Source organism: Tiliqua scincoides, chromosome 1 (genome assembly GCF_035046505.1).
Source record: "Tiliqua scincoides isolate rTilSci1 chromosome 1, rTilSci1.hap2, whole genome shotgun sequence".
Lineage (NCBI taxonomy): Eukaryota > Metazoa > Chordata > Lepidosauria > Squamata > Scincidae > Tiliqua > Tiliqua scincoides.
In genome coordinates this window covers 64,737,072-64,750,999 of record NC_089821.1, presented here as the reverse complement: position 1 = coordinate 64,750,999, position 13,928 = coordinate 64,737,072, and the positions used below count along the sequence as shown (strand labels likewise).

General features: G+C 44.4%; 1 protein-coding gene across 1 annotated transcript in view; it reads right to left on the bottom strand.

Annotated features, from left to right (window-relative positions):
* SYT7 (synaptotagmin 7) overlaps positions 1 to 13,928 on the bottom strand; it is a 271,832-nt gene that overhangs the window by 28,943 nt on the left and 228,961 nt on the right. The window contains exon 8 of the mRNA XM_066635941.1: positions 12,328 to 12,463. Coding sequence (XP_066492038.1) covers positions 12,328 to 12,463 — 136 coding nt within the window. The remainder of the gene's footprint in view (positions 1 to 12,327; positions 12,464 to 13,928) is intronic.

Genomic DNA, 13,928 nt, shown 5'->3' with positions numbered 1-13,928 from the left:
GTGAGTTGGGCTCATGGCATGTGCATACTTCTGGAAGTCAGGCTTCCAAAGGAGACAGAACACATAGGCGATCAGGATCACAGGCAGCTCCATGGTAAGGCCAGTCACAACCAGCAAGGTAGTCTTGGATGTTTCAGCAGAGGTGGGAAACAGGCTGCAGGTTTAAGTAACAGCACAATCCTATGCCTGTCTATTCTGAAGTAAGTCTCATTGTATTCCATGGGGCTTACTCCCAAGGAAGTGTTATAGGATGCAGCCTGAGGAATGCCTGGTGGCTAGATCTGTCCATTCCCAAGAAGCCTGCTGTTGTTTAAATGGACTTTGCCTGGTTTTGCGCCTGTTGTCTCTGGTGATGTGTGGGGTGGGGGTGGGAATGTGGTGCCCTTGCATGCTCCTCAGGAGAGTCTTCAAAGTCCAAAGAGGAGGGCAGAGCTATGTTCTTTGGCCATGAAGGGTGTGCTGAATGCAACTCTGAGGGTATCTCTTTCATATAAGTTTTCAAAGTAGAAATTTTCAGAGGCTTCGTGGCAGGAATTTCCTCTCCCAAATTTGTCTCGTCCTCATATTCATCTGCCTCATTTTCTGACTGCAGAAGAATAGCATTCATGGAAGTGCCAGTGGCACAGTCCCTTCATGAATTGGAAAGCAGGCGCACATGCCCTTTCTGGAATCTGGGAACTAGGCAGCAGATGGTCGCAAGTCCTTTTTTATTCCGCCCCCCACAGGTAAAATGATAGCAACGAAGACTCTCACCTGTCTGAGCAATAGTGAGGAGTGGTGTCCTCTTTCTCCCCCTGAGTGCTCTTTTACAATTCTCAGAAGCCTGGGCCCTGATGCTACAATTGGAGTAGGACATTCAAGATTTATAATGTGCTGGAAGCGAAACTGGGTGACGTGCTGCTGCTTCTCCACAATCATAGGCCCTGGCTTAGGCAGTGGTGGAGAGCAGCAGCAACAGCAGCAGATCCTTTCTGTCTCAGGGGTGGCCAGGTCCCTGGCCCAGGCCCCACCTCTGATGCGTTGTAAGGAAATGATGAAAAACTGAGGAGGCACACAACTGCACACCATCACTGGTGATGTTGCAGGGACACTGCATCTACAAATAGAAACTTCAATTTGCTGGGCTGCTAGCAGAAGTAGATATAGAGGGTTGGCCTCGGAAGCCCCTCAGGACAATAGTGTGCCTGAGTAGATTTGCCTATATTTTGTAGCATATTGTTTTGCTGAGCACATCAAGGGGCAACGGTTTCCCTGCATCCTGCTAGTAAGGAAGACAACAGCAAAGGGACAAGAGGAATGACCTTTCCCCAGTGCACTTGCTATGTCAGTAGAATGTTTCCCTAAAGAACTTTCCAGTAAGTCGGGTGCTGAAGTACACCACACCTTTCCTAATCTTCTCTAAAATCCTAACTTTCACCAGATACTACCCATATCTTTATAACACTTTCTCCATGAACACTGGTGCCCTAACATCTCCTTGAAATATGTCCTTTGAGGAAGAGATATTAAGGAGTGGGACTGGTTAGTCTCACTAGATTTTTTCATGGACACACAGGTTGTCTGTGGCTGTCTAAATGCATCTACACGTGCAGTGACAACCTTCACTGGGTTGATATCTTCCATACTTTAGGCAATAGTCCTTTTAATAGTTGAATGGTCTCAGCCAGAGGGTAAATGGGGAAAATCACTTGTTATACTGGGGAAGACCTTGGATTTTGAGGACTCTTAGAATTTTTTTTCCTTTGGTGCTCCCTTCTTCCAAGCACTCCTTTGTCCTCTCTCCAGAGAACACGCCATGGTGAAATGGCATGAAGCTGAACACTTGACACATTCCTCTCAGTTTAGACTAATGAATAATATCTCTTGGATTTCTTGCTTGTAGCTTTGGTGCTATCCAGGGAGCTGTCAGAAAAGATCAGCCTTCCCTTCCGTCAATGGTGTCTCCTCAGATGGCTCCTGGCTCCAGTCCACGTGCTTGCTTCAGCAGGGTTGGGAGGGCCAATTAGATAAATCGTCCCTGACAGCCTGCCTGTCACATTCCCAAAGCCACCTTCTCAAGAGCCAATATGACAGCATGGGCTGCCTCTCTCTCAGTGCAACAGATCTTGGGGGCCTGGAATCATCGTATGTGCTGTGGAAGAGCGAGTGGGACTTGGCTGAGGAATGGGTCTCACTCAAAGCAGCTAATTGAGGGATATGGTCTCAGACTAGAGGAGAGAAGGAATGGCAGGTGTTTAGTTTCCTGGATGGCTATGGAATGGGTGCTGTCTACTTAGGAGGCAGGTGATCGTAGAGGCTTAATAATCAAGGAGATGATCTTTCCAGCTAGTCCATCCCAATTCACCAATTCATTCATGCACCACATAGAAAAAAGATTTCTGTCTCTCTTTACTGTGAGTCATTCAGATGCACAAGCTTCATTTGAAGAAACTTATTCAAGGTTCATTGCATGCATTACAATGGACACAGGGAACCTCATCCCTCAGAGCACCTATTTAACAGTTTTATAGCTGTATCTTTTATTTTTGAGGTGTTGAACCATTTTTATGGTTCCGTTATCTCCTAGGGGAGAGATTGTGTCAAATCCAGTGACTTCAGAGAAGCTTTATGCTGATGGAACTAGCCTCAGGGTAGGAGAAGAAGGCTGCAGCAATTCCTATGCCACCAATTCTGGCTTCCACAGGGTGGCAAGGTCCATAATTATACAGAGACTGATAGCTCTGAGAACTTCAAGGCAGAGAAACAGTAAGTAGCAGAGATGCCTCCCATCCCAGTGTAAGTAGAACAGTGTCTACATACACACGCTTTGCACCTGATGATGTGGAGGGAAATTAGAACCTAGCTTGCTAACACAGGCAGGAAAAGGCATGGCTGAGTGGACCATTCAACTCCAGGATGGGAGGTCTGAGCAGCAGTCTGTCTCACTGCCCTGAAGCCACCAGAACAGGTATAAGTTTGTCTACAAACTATTTTTTCCCCCAACCATCCAGACATATTTGTCCTGTATCTCTGTCTTTTAAAGTTCACTTATTGGACAAATGAGTACATTTGCACATATTTGAATGAAATACCTAATTCAAGCAGGCAATGAGAACACTGCAATCTGGGGGACACACTTTTTAATGTTGGTTGCCAGCTAAAGGGCACTGGCTCTTCTGAACACCTGATCATGTCACTTCAGGGCATGTCATTGGCTCATTTGGCAGGCATCATGTGAAGTTAGATCATGTCCTGCTAAAAAGTCTTTGGGGTTTGCTATGTAGCAGAACAACAAATATTGTAAAGCCTATTCAGGTTCCCCAGCGACATCCAGACTCATCTCCCCATTATATCTAAAACATTCAAGCCTTCTTTTCATGTCATGCTTTCTCACAGCTGTTTTGCAAGCTGCAAAATTTCTGCACAGGAACAAAATGAATTGTGCAACCTAAAATGAAGTGGGCAGATTTGAAGAGCTGGCGGAAGGCGAGTGTGAAATTTGAGAAGCCTTAGGACCCGGGGTGGGGAGCCTAAGTGTCTCAGAACTGCCTTTTTATAGAAGCCACAATAGTCAGCTTTATGTTAAAGGAAAATGAGATAAAATAGGCAGCAGGAAGCCTATTAAAACTGCATAGATGGGAGAAAGGGCTGATGTTTCTGTCTTGTTCTGTGATAAGAGACAGAATTGTAAAGCATCTATTAATGAACCTTAACCAAAGTGTGATACTGTGCACCTGGCTTAATAATTGAGATGGGGGGGGGTCAGCATAGGTCCAGTGTGCGTATACTCACACCATTTGGGGATGGGCCATAGCTCAATGTTAGAGCACAAGATTTGCATGTAGAAGGTCCCATGTTAAATCTCTTGAGGAATCTCCAGGAATGGCTGGGAAAGAACTGATTGAAACTGTGGGGAGCCATCTCCAGTTGGTGCAGACAATACTGAGCTGGATGAATCAACAATTTAATCCAGTATAAGGCAGTTTCATATGTCTGTATACTCCAACTGCCCTTATTTATCATGGACAGTCCCTATTTGCTGATACCTGTCCCTAGTAAACCCTTGCTCTTATTTTGCTTTTGGAGATACCTATTTCAACAGTTTTATTCGCATGTCTGTGTTAGCTTCTTTTCCCTCCCCAACCCTTAAGAGCCTATCCAAATGTTACACAGTGAGTTTGAGTTGTAGCTATTTTGTGAGCAAACACAACCAGATCCATAGTGATATTGAACATTCTACTAAATATTCTTTAGCTAACAAAAAACAAAACCACAGAGAGTGAAAAAATGGGCTGTATATTTAAAAATAATAAATCAGTCAAGAAAAAAAGAAAACGGGGAATCTGTTCATGAGCAGACCAATCCTGAAGGCAGAGGTTCTGCTGGGGGCAGCGGTACCAAAACAGCTACCGCTGTGTCCAGTGACACCACCAAGGCTGCCAAAAGTCCCCTTGGACAAAAGTTCCCTTCCCCTGGGGAAAGCCCCAAGCCCCACAGTGGGGCTTCTCAAGTCTGTGTTGGCTATGTTGCTGGCACAGACTTGAGAGACCTTCCTTGCTGTCCCTGAGGTCCTCACTGCTGCCTAGAGATCTTCCCTAGCTCCAGGCAGCGTCCAGCGGGTGCCACGCTCAGTCCTGACTGGTGCTGGGCTGGCGCCAGCATTGGCTCCGCACGGGATGTTGCAGTTGTGCCTTACTGCACGTTTGCGACACCCAGCGCTGGCTCTAGAGTACAGTCCTGGCGCTGTCCCAGTTTAAGATTGGGCCCTTATACACTCACTTCAGAAGGCAGTGCAGGACAGCTATTTCACAGGAATGGAACACAACATGGAGCAGGAACAGGAGAGCATTCAACAATATATAGTAGAGGAGACAGTATCTCAGGCAATTATCTTTGGTGTGAGGATAGGGGTGTCACAAGTCCACTGGCGTGTCCCTGTTTTAATCTGTGAGAAGCTGGAGGCTAATACATTGTGAGGGAAGAAGTTGGGGTCAAGGAGGAGACGGTCAGTGCCGCTTCCTCCACCTAAGAATTCCTGAAGCAAATGTACTTAGTGCACACAAATTTGCATAATGTATGCTGGTAACCAGAAGATGAGCTCTCTAGTCACAGAATCGAAGGTCTTTTAGTGCAGAATTTCAGCATCTGCTGTGTAAATTAGTGCTCTCCTGGTCTCAAATGTATTAGCAGACAATCAAATGCATGGCATCTCATATCCTTGGAGCAAAAAAGAGACAAACACAACAGAACAGGAACGTTAATGTTTTGCCATCTTCCTGCTGCTCTTCAACACTTCAGATGACTTGTTCTGCTGGATGCATGTGTTAACACAACAACACCTCTTCTCTGACACAGGGCAAAATAAAACTGGATTGTCCTACATCCTTTCACAGAACTGAAATATTCACAAATACGGCACCCTGGCCATATTGCAGCCAAACTAATTGCATTATTCCCTTCTACGAGCTTCTCTTCTCGTAGCTTCCCGTGTGCATCCCTGACAGGAGATTCAGGGACATCACCATTTACAACAACTGAAAAGCAAAACGGCATGGGAAGAAGGAGGCAGAATGCAAGGAGACAGAGAGCTATTAACAGCATGCTATAGACTGCACGATGCTATCCCCAGGGAGAGGCTGGAAGACCTTTCACTCAGGCTATTTAAAACAAGAAGGGTCAAAGCTCTTGGAAACAGGCTGATGGCAGGACAACTGCATTAGAGAGCCTGCTGAACTGCACAGGATGCCACAAAATGATAATCTACATATCTTCAAGGGCAATGAAAGTGAATCTGGATATACAAGCTTTTTCCATGCTGTTTCTTTTTATTTCCTTATTTACACATTTAGCCTGCCCTTCCTCCAAGGAGCTCAGGTTGGCACACCTGGTCCCTTCTACTTTTGTCCTCATAAGAATTCTGCGAGATAGGCTGGGCCTAGGAGTGGTGAGTGGTCCAAGACAGCTTCAGTAAGCTTTGTGGATTTAAACATCAGCGAAAGCCCAACACTCTAACCATGACTCTATGCTGGTTCAATCTGAAAATTGCAGTCCTAAGTACAGCAGCACAGGGAATAATAGCTACTAACCACACTAAGATTAAGAACATTTTACTAGCTGCCAATTTGTTTCCATGTTTAATACAAGGTGCTGATGTTGACTTTTAAAGGCTTCAGGCTGGGGTACCTTAGAGAGTGCCTTCTCCTGTATGTCCCGTCCCTGTGCATTAAGACCTTCAGTTACTAACTTTATTCTACAGATGGGATACCACAACCCATATCTCTTTCCTTTTGGAAATGAGGTTGATCTCTACCATGTGTAGGGCTTCTTTGGATGTGACAAACTGCCTATGGAATAGTCTCCCCTATGAGGGCCTTGTGGCTCGTTCCCTTCTGACCTTCATAATTCAGGCTAGGATATTTTTTTCATCAGGCCTTTGGCACATAAATCTCAGAGCTGTTTTTTTTTGGTAACTCACTTCCATATATTTTAAGAATGCTTTTTTAGGATTCAGATTTTGTATTTTATTATTTTAATGGTTGACTTTGATTTAGGAAGGATGATGTTTTATGACTGTAAGAGACATTATCAAAAATGGAAAGATACAATGAAAAATGAAAAATGGAAAGATACAATGAAAAATGAAATAAAAATGAAATAAATGTTCATATTAGCAGTATGAACATATGCAACTGCCTCATATTACAGAGATGCTGGAGGATAAAGCATCTTCAGCATCCCACCCATAAAGGATGGGACCTTTGCATGCAGTGTATGTACAGTACTATGCTACTGAGTTGTGCCTCTTCCAGAAGTGTGTAGCTCTTCATAACAGTGCTGCATCCATCTCCTCCTTATGTGCATTCCAACCTTCTCCAAAGCACTGGATTCTCCTCTCATCGATGTCCTCACAATCCCAGCATAGTCACTACCTAGCCACCCATTTCCTCATATCAGTCCTCTGCATCAGTGCTGTCCTCTTGAATTGCTCTGGATGCAGGTTTTCTCTGGGGCCCTGTGCAATGTATTCCTGCACAGCAATCTCCCATAGTACAGTGACCTCTCTAGCCCAGCATGAACTCTACATTCATGAGCTTCTTCACTGTGGTGTTTCAACTGTGATGAAAAACTATAGGAAGTGGCCTGGCAAGTGACCCTGTGCTGTAAAATGAGGACATTACCAGCACTCCTCCCTCTTTAGTTTGGGAGGACTTCCTGTACTCTTAGAGTCATTTCACACATTAGAACAGGGGTCTCCAAACAGCGGCCCGGGGGCCAAATGTGGCCCACCACAAGGTTTTATTTGGCTCTCCACAACTTGTCTTTTTTGTCAGAGCATGCCTTAATGTTTGATATTTTTACTCATTATAAATGATTTCTCAGTTTAAGCACGACATTATTCTTTGTAATTGTCACCTTTTTCTTTTGTTCTGAATCATATCATGCTGATTACAAAAAAAGATGCAAGTAAACTTATTCATTCATTTAAATTTCATTCATTCATTTATAAAACTGTTTTTTTTTCGGCCCACGAAAATGTACAAAATATACCATGTGGCCATGATGTGGATCTCATACTGAAAAGTCTAGAGACCCCTGCATTAGGAAATTTCTACAGGCAGGACACTGTATTACTTCTGCATGTGGATGTTCCAGTGCTATATGCACCTTAAAAATGTGTGTAGGGAGAAGTCATGCCAGCACGGGAATTTTCAGTTAGGCACCATCACCAGTCCCTCTTTCTGCTTCTCCCTCCCATGTCATGTACATTTTACTTCTAATGATGCTTTCCCAGTTTTGCCACAAGAGGGAAGCACATGACATCACATAGCCAATTCTGAAATGAGTGATGCCTGTTTTTTTCAGGTTGGTTATAAATTGCCAGGATCTGGGGGTGATAATGCTCTTGAACCAGTTTTATAATTCCTGTCAATCAAGATCTTCAGAGGCCCTTTTCTGGGTGCTCCTGCCTCCTGAAATAAGGTATGTGGCTCCTGGGGAAAGGACTAATCTTGAAATGGCATCCAAATTACAGAACTTCCTCCTTAGGCCTGTTTGTGCCTTCTCTTTGCTATTTTTAGGTGCCAGGTGAAGTCCATTCTGTTCTGCTGTACTTTTAATAGTATTTGAGATCCTCCAAACATCTTTAATTTCTGCTTCTCCTCTGGCTCTGCTATTTTTGTCCATATGGTTTCACTGCTGTTTGATACTGCATTTGTAATTGGTTTTGTTTTTCTTATCATTGCGAGTTGCTTTGAAGTTTGCATTGTGCGATGCTTTACTTGTGGTGAAAGCCAGGGTATGAATTCTATAAATAAATAATTGGCTTGTAAATCTCACTGAGGCCAGCCCTAAATGAAGTAAAAGCAATGAACAGCAGTCTGGAACTGAGCACTAGAGAACCAGTGCCATCGAGAACTCTCACAGATTTGCTTATTCCTTTCATCTGATTCTCACATGCAAGTACATCACTTGATTACTCACACAATGGCTTGAAGCTGAATGTATGAACTGATTCCACTGAAAGACATTGCCCAGGAGGTTAATATGAAAATTCTGTACAAACTGTGATGGATAATTCCAACATGTCACCACCTGAGGCTGGAGTCAAGCGATTATCATGCATGTGTGAACCAGTCTTATGTTAAAAACTTGGACTATCAGGGAATGGCTACATCTCCAAGCTAGGCACACCTATCTAATGGAAAAGTCTTCACAGGATTATGGCAGGACTCTTTCCATGACAAAGAAGCCATGAGACAATTCATTCCTTATTAGTATATATAAAAGACAAACTCCAGTCAGCAAAACTTCCTATACCAGTATGGAGAGTCAGATTCATTCAATACGAGAAACTTTTTCTAACTTCCAATCAGTGCCAGAAGTCTGGCTATGAAATTAATCAGTCAAGGAATGCATTTAAATAGTCAACATGTGTCAGCTAAGGTATTAAAATCCTCCTATACATGATACATGTCTTTCTCTAGGCACAGGACGTATACATGACATAAGAAGTAAGTTTGATTTATTAAGGGGGAAGCTCGCTACTTAATTTTCATTATGCATGATGAGACCTTCTGTCCTGATTTCTTGCCTCAGGGTTCCAACTACATAAGAACATAAGAACAGCCCCACTGGATCAGGCCATAGGCCCATCTAGTCCAGCTTCCTGTATCTCACAGCGGCCCACCAAATGCCCCAGGGAGCACACCAGATCACAAGAGACCTGCATCCTGGTTTCCTCCCTTGCATTGGCATTCTGACATAGCCCATTTCTAAAATCAGGAGGTTGCACATACACATCATGGCTTGTAACCCGTAATGGGTTTTTCCTCCAGAAACTTGTCCAATCCCCTTTTAAAGGCATGCAGGCCAGATGCTGTCACCACATCCTGCGGCAAGGAGTTCCACAGACTAACCACACGCTGAGTAAAGAAATATTTTATTTTTTCTGTCCTAACTCTCCCAACACTCAATTTTAGTGGATGTTCCCTGGTTCTGGTGTTACGTGAGAGTGTAAAGAGCATCTCTCTATCTCTCTATCCACTTTATCCTTCCCATGCATCATTTTGTATGTCTCAATCATGTCCCCCCTCAGGTGTCACTTTTCTAGGCTGAAGAGGCCCAAACGCCGTAGCCTTTCCTCATAAGGAAGGCGTCCCAGCCCAGTAATCATCTTAGTCGCTCTCTTTTGCACCTTTTCCATTTCCACTATGTCCTTTTTGAGATGTGGTGACCAGAACTGGACGCAATACTCCAGGTGTGGCCTTACCATCAATTTGTACAACGGCATTATATTAGCTGTTTTGTTCTCAATACCTTTTCTAATGATCCCAAGCATAGAATTGGCCTTCTTTACTGCTGCCACACATTGGATCGACACTTTCATCGACCTGTCCCCACCTGTCATCACCCCAAGATCTCTCTCCTGATCTGTCACAGACAGCTCAGAACCCATTAGCCTATATGTGAAGTTTTGATTTTTTGCCACAATGTGCATGACTTTACACTTACTTACATTGAAACACACCTGCCATTTTGCTGCCCATTCTGCCAGTTTGGAGAGATCCTTCTGGAGCTACTGGAGCTCCTCACAATCACATCTGGTCTTCACCACTCGGAAAAGTTTTGTGTCGTCTGCAAACTCTGCCACCTCACTGCTCACCCCTGTCTCCAAGTCATTTATGAAGAGGTTGAAAAGTACTGGTCCAAGGACAGATCCTTGGGGCACACCTCTTTTCACCTCTCTCCATTGTGAAAATTGTGAAACTACATCCCAGAGAGAAACCATGCCTGTGGTTTAATGCATCCAGCAGCCAGATTTATGTCTGCTGTGTTCTGTATCTTAGCTCATTAATCTCTCCCACAGAAACAAGCCAAGAAGAAGACAGTGTAGACTAGGAGAGGGGTGAGGTGCAGAAGAGGCAGGCCCACTGTGAAATGTGGATAGTAAATACCAGAACCTGTATATGAGGATCTTCCCAAGGCACAAACAGCTTCTGGGAAGCCTGGGCAGGGAAACACATTTGCATCCTGCCCATCCCCTCAGAACAGCATGCTGAAGGTGAGCACCATTTTATCCTTGCGACAAACATATGAAGCAGGTTAGGCTGAAAGATAGTGCTACTTTGTCCAAGGTCACCCAACAAGTATCATGGCTGACCACAGTTTTGAACCCAGTTAATTTTCTCTTTCATCTATGAATCTTTAACCAGGATACTTTAGGAGCTCTGTCTCTGCCTGTCTGCCTGGAGAAGGGTTAAAACATAAACTGCTATGGCAACCTAATAATTTATTTAAAAATTCTACCCCAATACTTGTGTCAGGGTTCCAGTGCAGACAGTCTCACTCCCCTCTGTATTGTTCTTCGTGTACAGAGTCACTCTAAGCCCAGACTCCAGAGTCACTCCAGTCACTCTGCAGTATCTTAGAATGGATTCATTTCTTGAATTTCTGGGTTCAAAAGCAGCGGTAAAGTCACAACATGGTAACTGCAGCCATCTCTTGATAAGCCTGATAAGTATGAACCTACCATTATGAAGAATTTATCATGGATCATTTCCTCCTATATTATGTATTTATAAATGAAAAACGAGCTGAAAGGTCTAGGTTTTACCTCCTGTATTCTTGATTTGTTCAAATCAATACATGGACTCCACTTAATATGTTTGTACATATTTATTTATAGGAGATTTTCAATCAGGACTTGGTGTGCAGCTAGCCATGTTCAAAGCAGATTTGAATTCACATTGCTACCCCACTGCTTTTGGTCCCAGAGGTAAACAAAGTTGCTTGATTGCTCTACAATCCTGGAAGCTCTAACTCCTCCTCCCTAGATGTGACTCTCAGTAAGATGATAAAGACATGGTGGAGAGTTCAAGAGGAGAATGCTTCTTGCTCTTTTTATCTGAGCTGGACAAACAGCTAAATCTGGTCAGCTCTGTCAGCTTCCGAGGATGGAAAGCAGGGGAAAGGGTCTAGGAAATAGAAGTGCCATATTCACAGCCATGGATCAAAACAGAAAGGCCACTGTTGGCTGGGAGAACCTGCTCATTAATGCAGTCATGTTGTTCAACAGGGTTCCTTCCAAGAGGCTAACAGCAGATTTTGGAGGGGTGATTTAGATAGGGAAAACAATGTATGAGGAAGGGGTTAAACACCCTCTCATCCCAGTGCCATTGTCCTAATCAAATTCAGAGCCTGCTTTAAAGTTAAAAAACACTGGGTGACCCCAGCCGCGGACCTCTGCAGGCCTGCACCAGGGCAAAGCTCCGCGATGGCGCCCCCTGCAGACTATCGCCGCCCCACCACGCAGAAATCTGCCCCTCCCCACTCACCACAGGCTCACGGAGTCTCGTGTGACCTCCTGCCATGCCGGGGAAAACTCTATGAGATTCCCCGGCGCTATAAACTGTGCTTCTGGCGAAACGGAAGCAGTTTCCACCCATCGGGAGCCTCAGAGAGGCTTCTGCAGAGTCCAGCGGCTGGCGCCTAGGGCATTTGCCCCAGGGTGCTCAATAGCAGGCATGCAACTGGGCAATCAGTCATGAATCTCCTATATTGCTTATAGTTTGGGTCTGCAACATCTCCAGTGATTGTGATTCCAGAGAAATCTGTATTTGACAGAAGAATGCTAACCCATGATTCAAGTCTTGGTCGCATTCTTTGTCCTAGGAGTAAAGTTTAATTCAATTAAAACAGAGTTTAATTTTGACTTCATCTGTGCCCTGCCCCTGCCTTTTCTAGTAAGAGGCCCTGTGTGAATGGAGAAAGGAAATCAAGATGAGGTTAGAGAACTTCTCTTCTTCAGACCATACAGCAGTTCATACCAGCAAACCTGACTGCACTCACCATCAGCATCTCACTGGTCAAGGAATTTACAAGGTCTGTGACAGATGAGCGAGGCTCTGTCTTGTGGTCAGGCTCCTCATGTTGTGTCTGCCCTGGCACAGGGGCTGTATTTACAACCTTGCCACCAGTAGGTAACCTGTGGAGAGAGAAGAAATATATTGTGTATGCATTGGATAGAATTGAAATACATATTCAAGGCAAAGAGCAAAAGAACACATTGTGGCAGTCCCTCAAAGAAAAGAGAGCTAAAGAAGCCCTTGGACTGAACAGGCATTTTTAAATGGACACCTACTCTGTTTGCTCATCACATTTCTGGGAATCCATACAATGTATATGGGAGAGGACCTCACCCAATTTGACTCACTCCTTCCTCTTCAGTGTTGTTTGCAATTTTGCCCTCCTTCTGACTGTCTCTTCCTCCCATTTGCTGAAACAGAAGTAGACTCCTCAGAGTACAAGCCTATTATTTTATGTTGCAAAGTGCCATGTACATTGATTTCATGGTATTGTAATAATAATCATATATATATCACTTCCTTCTTGTACAAGGTCTCTTGTAATCCTGGTTTCAAAGTTGCTGTCTTTTCTCCCACCAGCACATACGCAGTGTACTGGCCATTCTCTTTCACTTGCCCTTCTATATAAATTTGGGGATCATCTATATGTTTTGTCACTTTTCTCTCTGTTTTGGCCCAGTTTGAACCAGACAGGGAGCGCTGATGTATCATTGGCTGCAGGCTGGATCTGTGCAGTCACTTCCTGCAAACTCCTTTCTTGCTTCTCCAGTCCATTAACCTTCTCCAAAAACAAACATTTCCTCTCACAAGAGGCAACCGCCTTTGTTTGCTTTTCTTGACAGGCAATTGCTGAGATGACGTATGGCCAGATGGTTTCCCTGCCAGCCTTGGTGTATGCAGAGCACCTGGGGAGTCTGAGTGCTGGGTGGCAAAGGGATGTCACGCAGGGTCCCAGCAAAAAGTGGAGTCATATGTCCAAGGAATGTTGCCTGCGCCAGGTCTGTCTGCAGTCCAAGCATGATGCTAGGCAAATTAAGTAACATCACAGCACTCTATCTTTTACCAGATGGACCTGGGCAGTACTGTACTGGCTTATCACCTACCAACTGTGCCTCAAAGTGCCGCCCCATCTCAGTGATAACGTAGCATAGCAGCTACTTTTCTGGCTCCCAAGCAATAGCACCTCTGGAAATCCCCTCCATTCACTGGCTTTCTTTGTTTCCTACACAACAGCATGGTTGTTGGCAAGGGAAACCACACTCTCTCAAATGTGTACAAATGTGCCTTCTTCAAGGGACCTGCCAGCAGCATTCCATTCTTCTCTCCACTTACCCCATATGTCAAATATTAAAGTCAAATATGCCTGAGTTGAATAGGTGGGCACCCTAATCAAAGTGGTCTTTCTCTCTGCATGCTCTTTTCCCCCCTATCCTCAGGAAGGGACTTACAAGCTCACAAAAGACCTCCACATGCTACGTTCTCTTTCAGTGGTCTAGCCTGTCAACCATCTGCTTCTGATAGTGCTGGGCACACTCATGACAATACAGAATTTCAAATTAGTGAGGGCAGGCATATTGTGACACT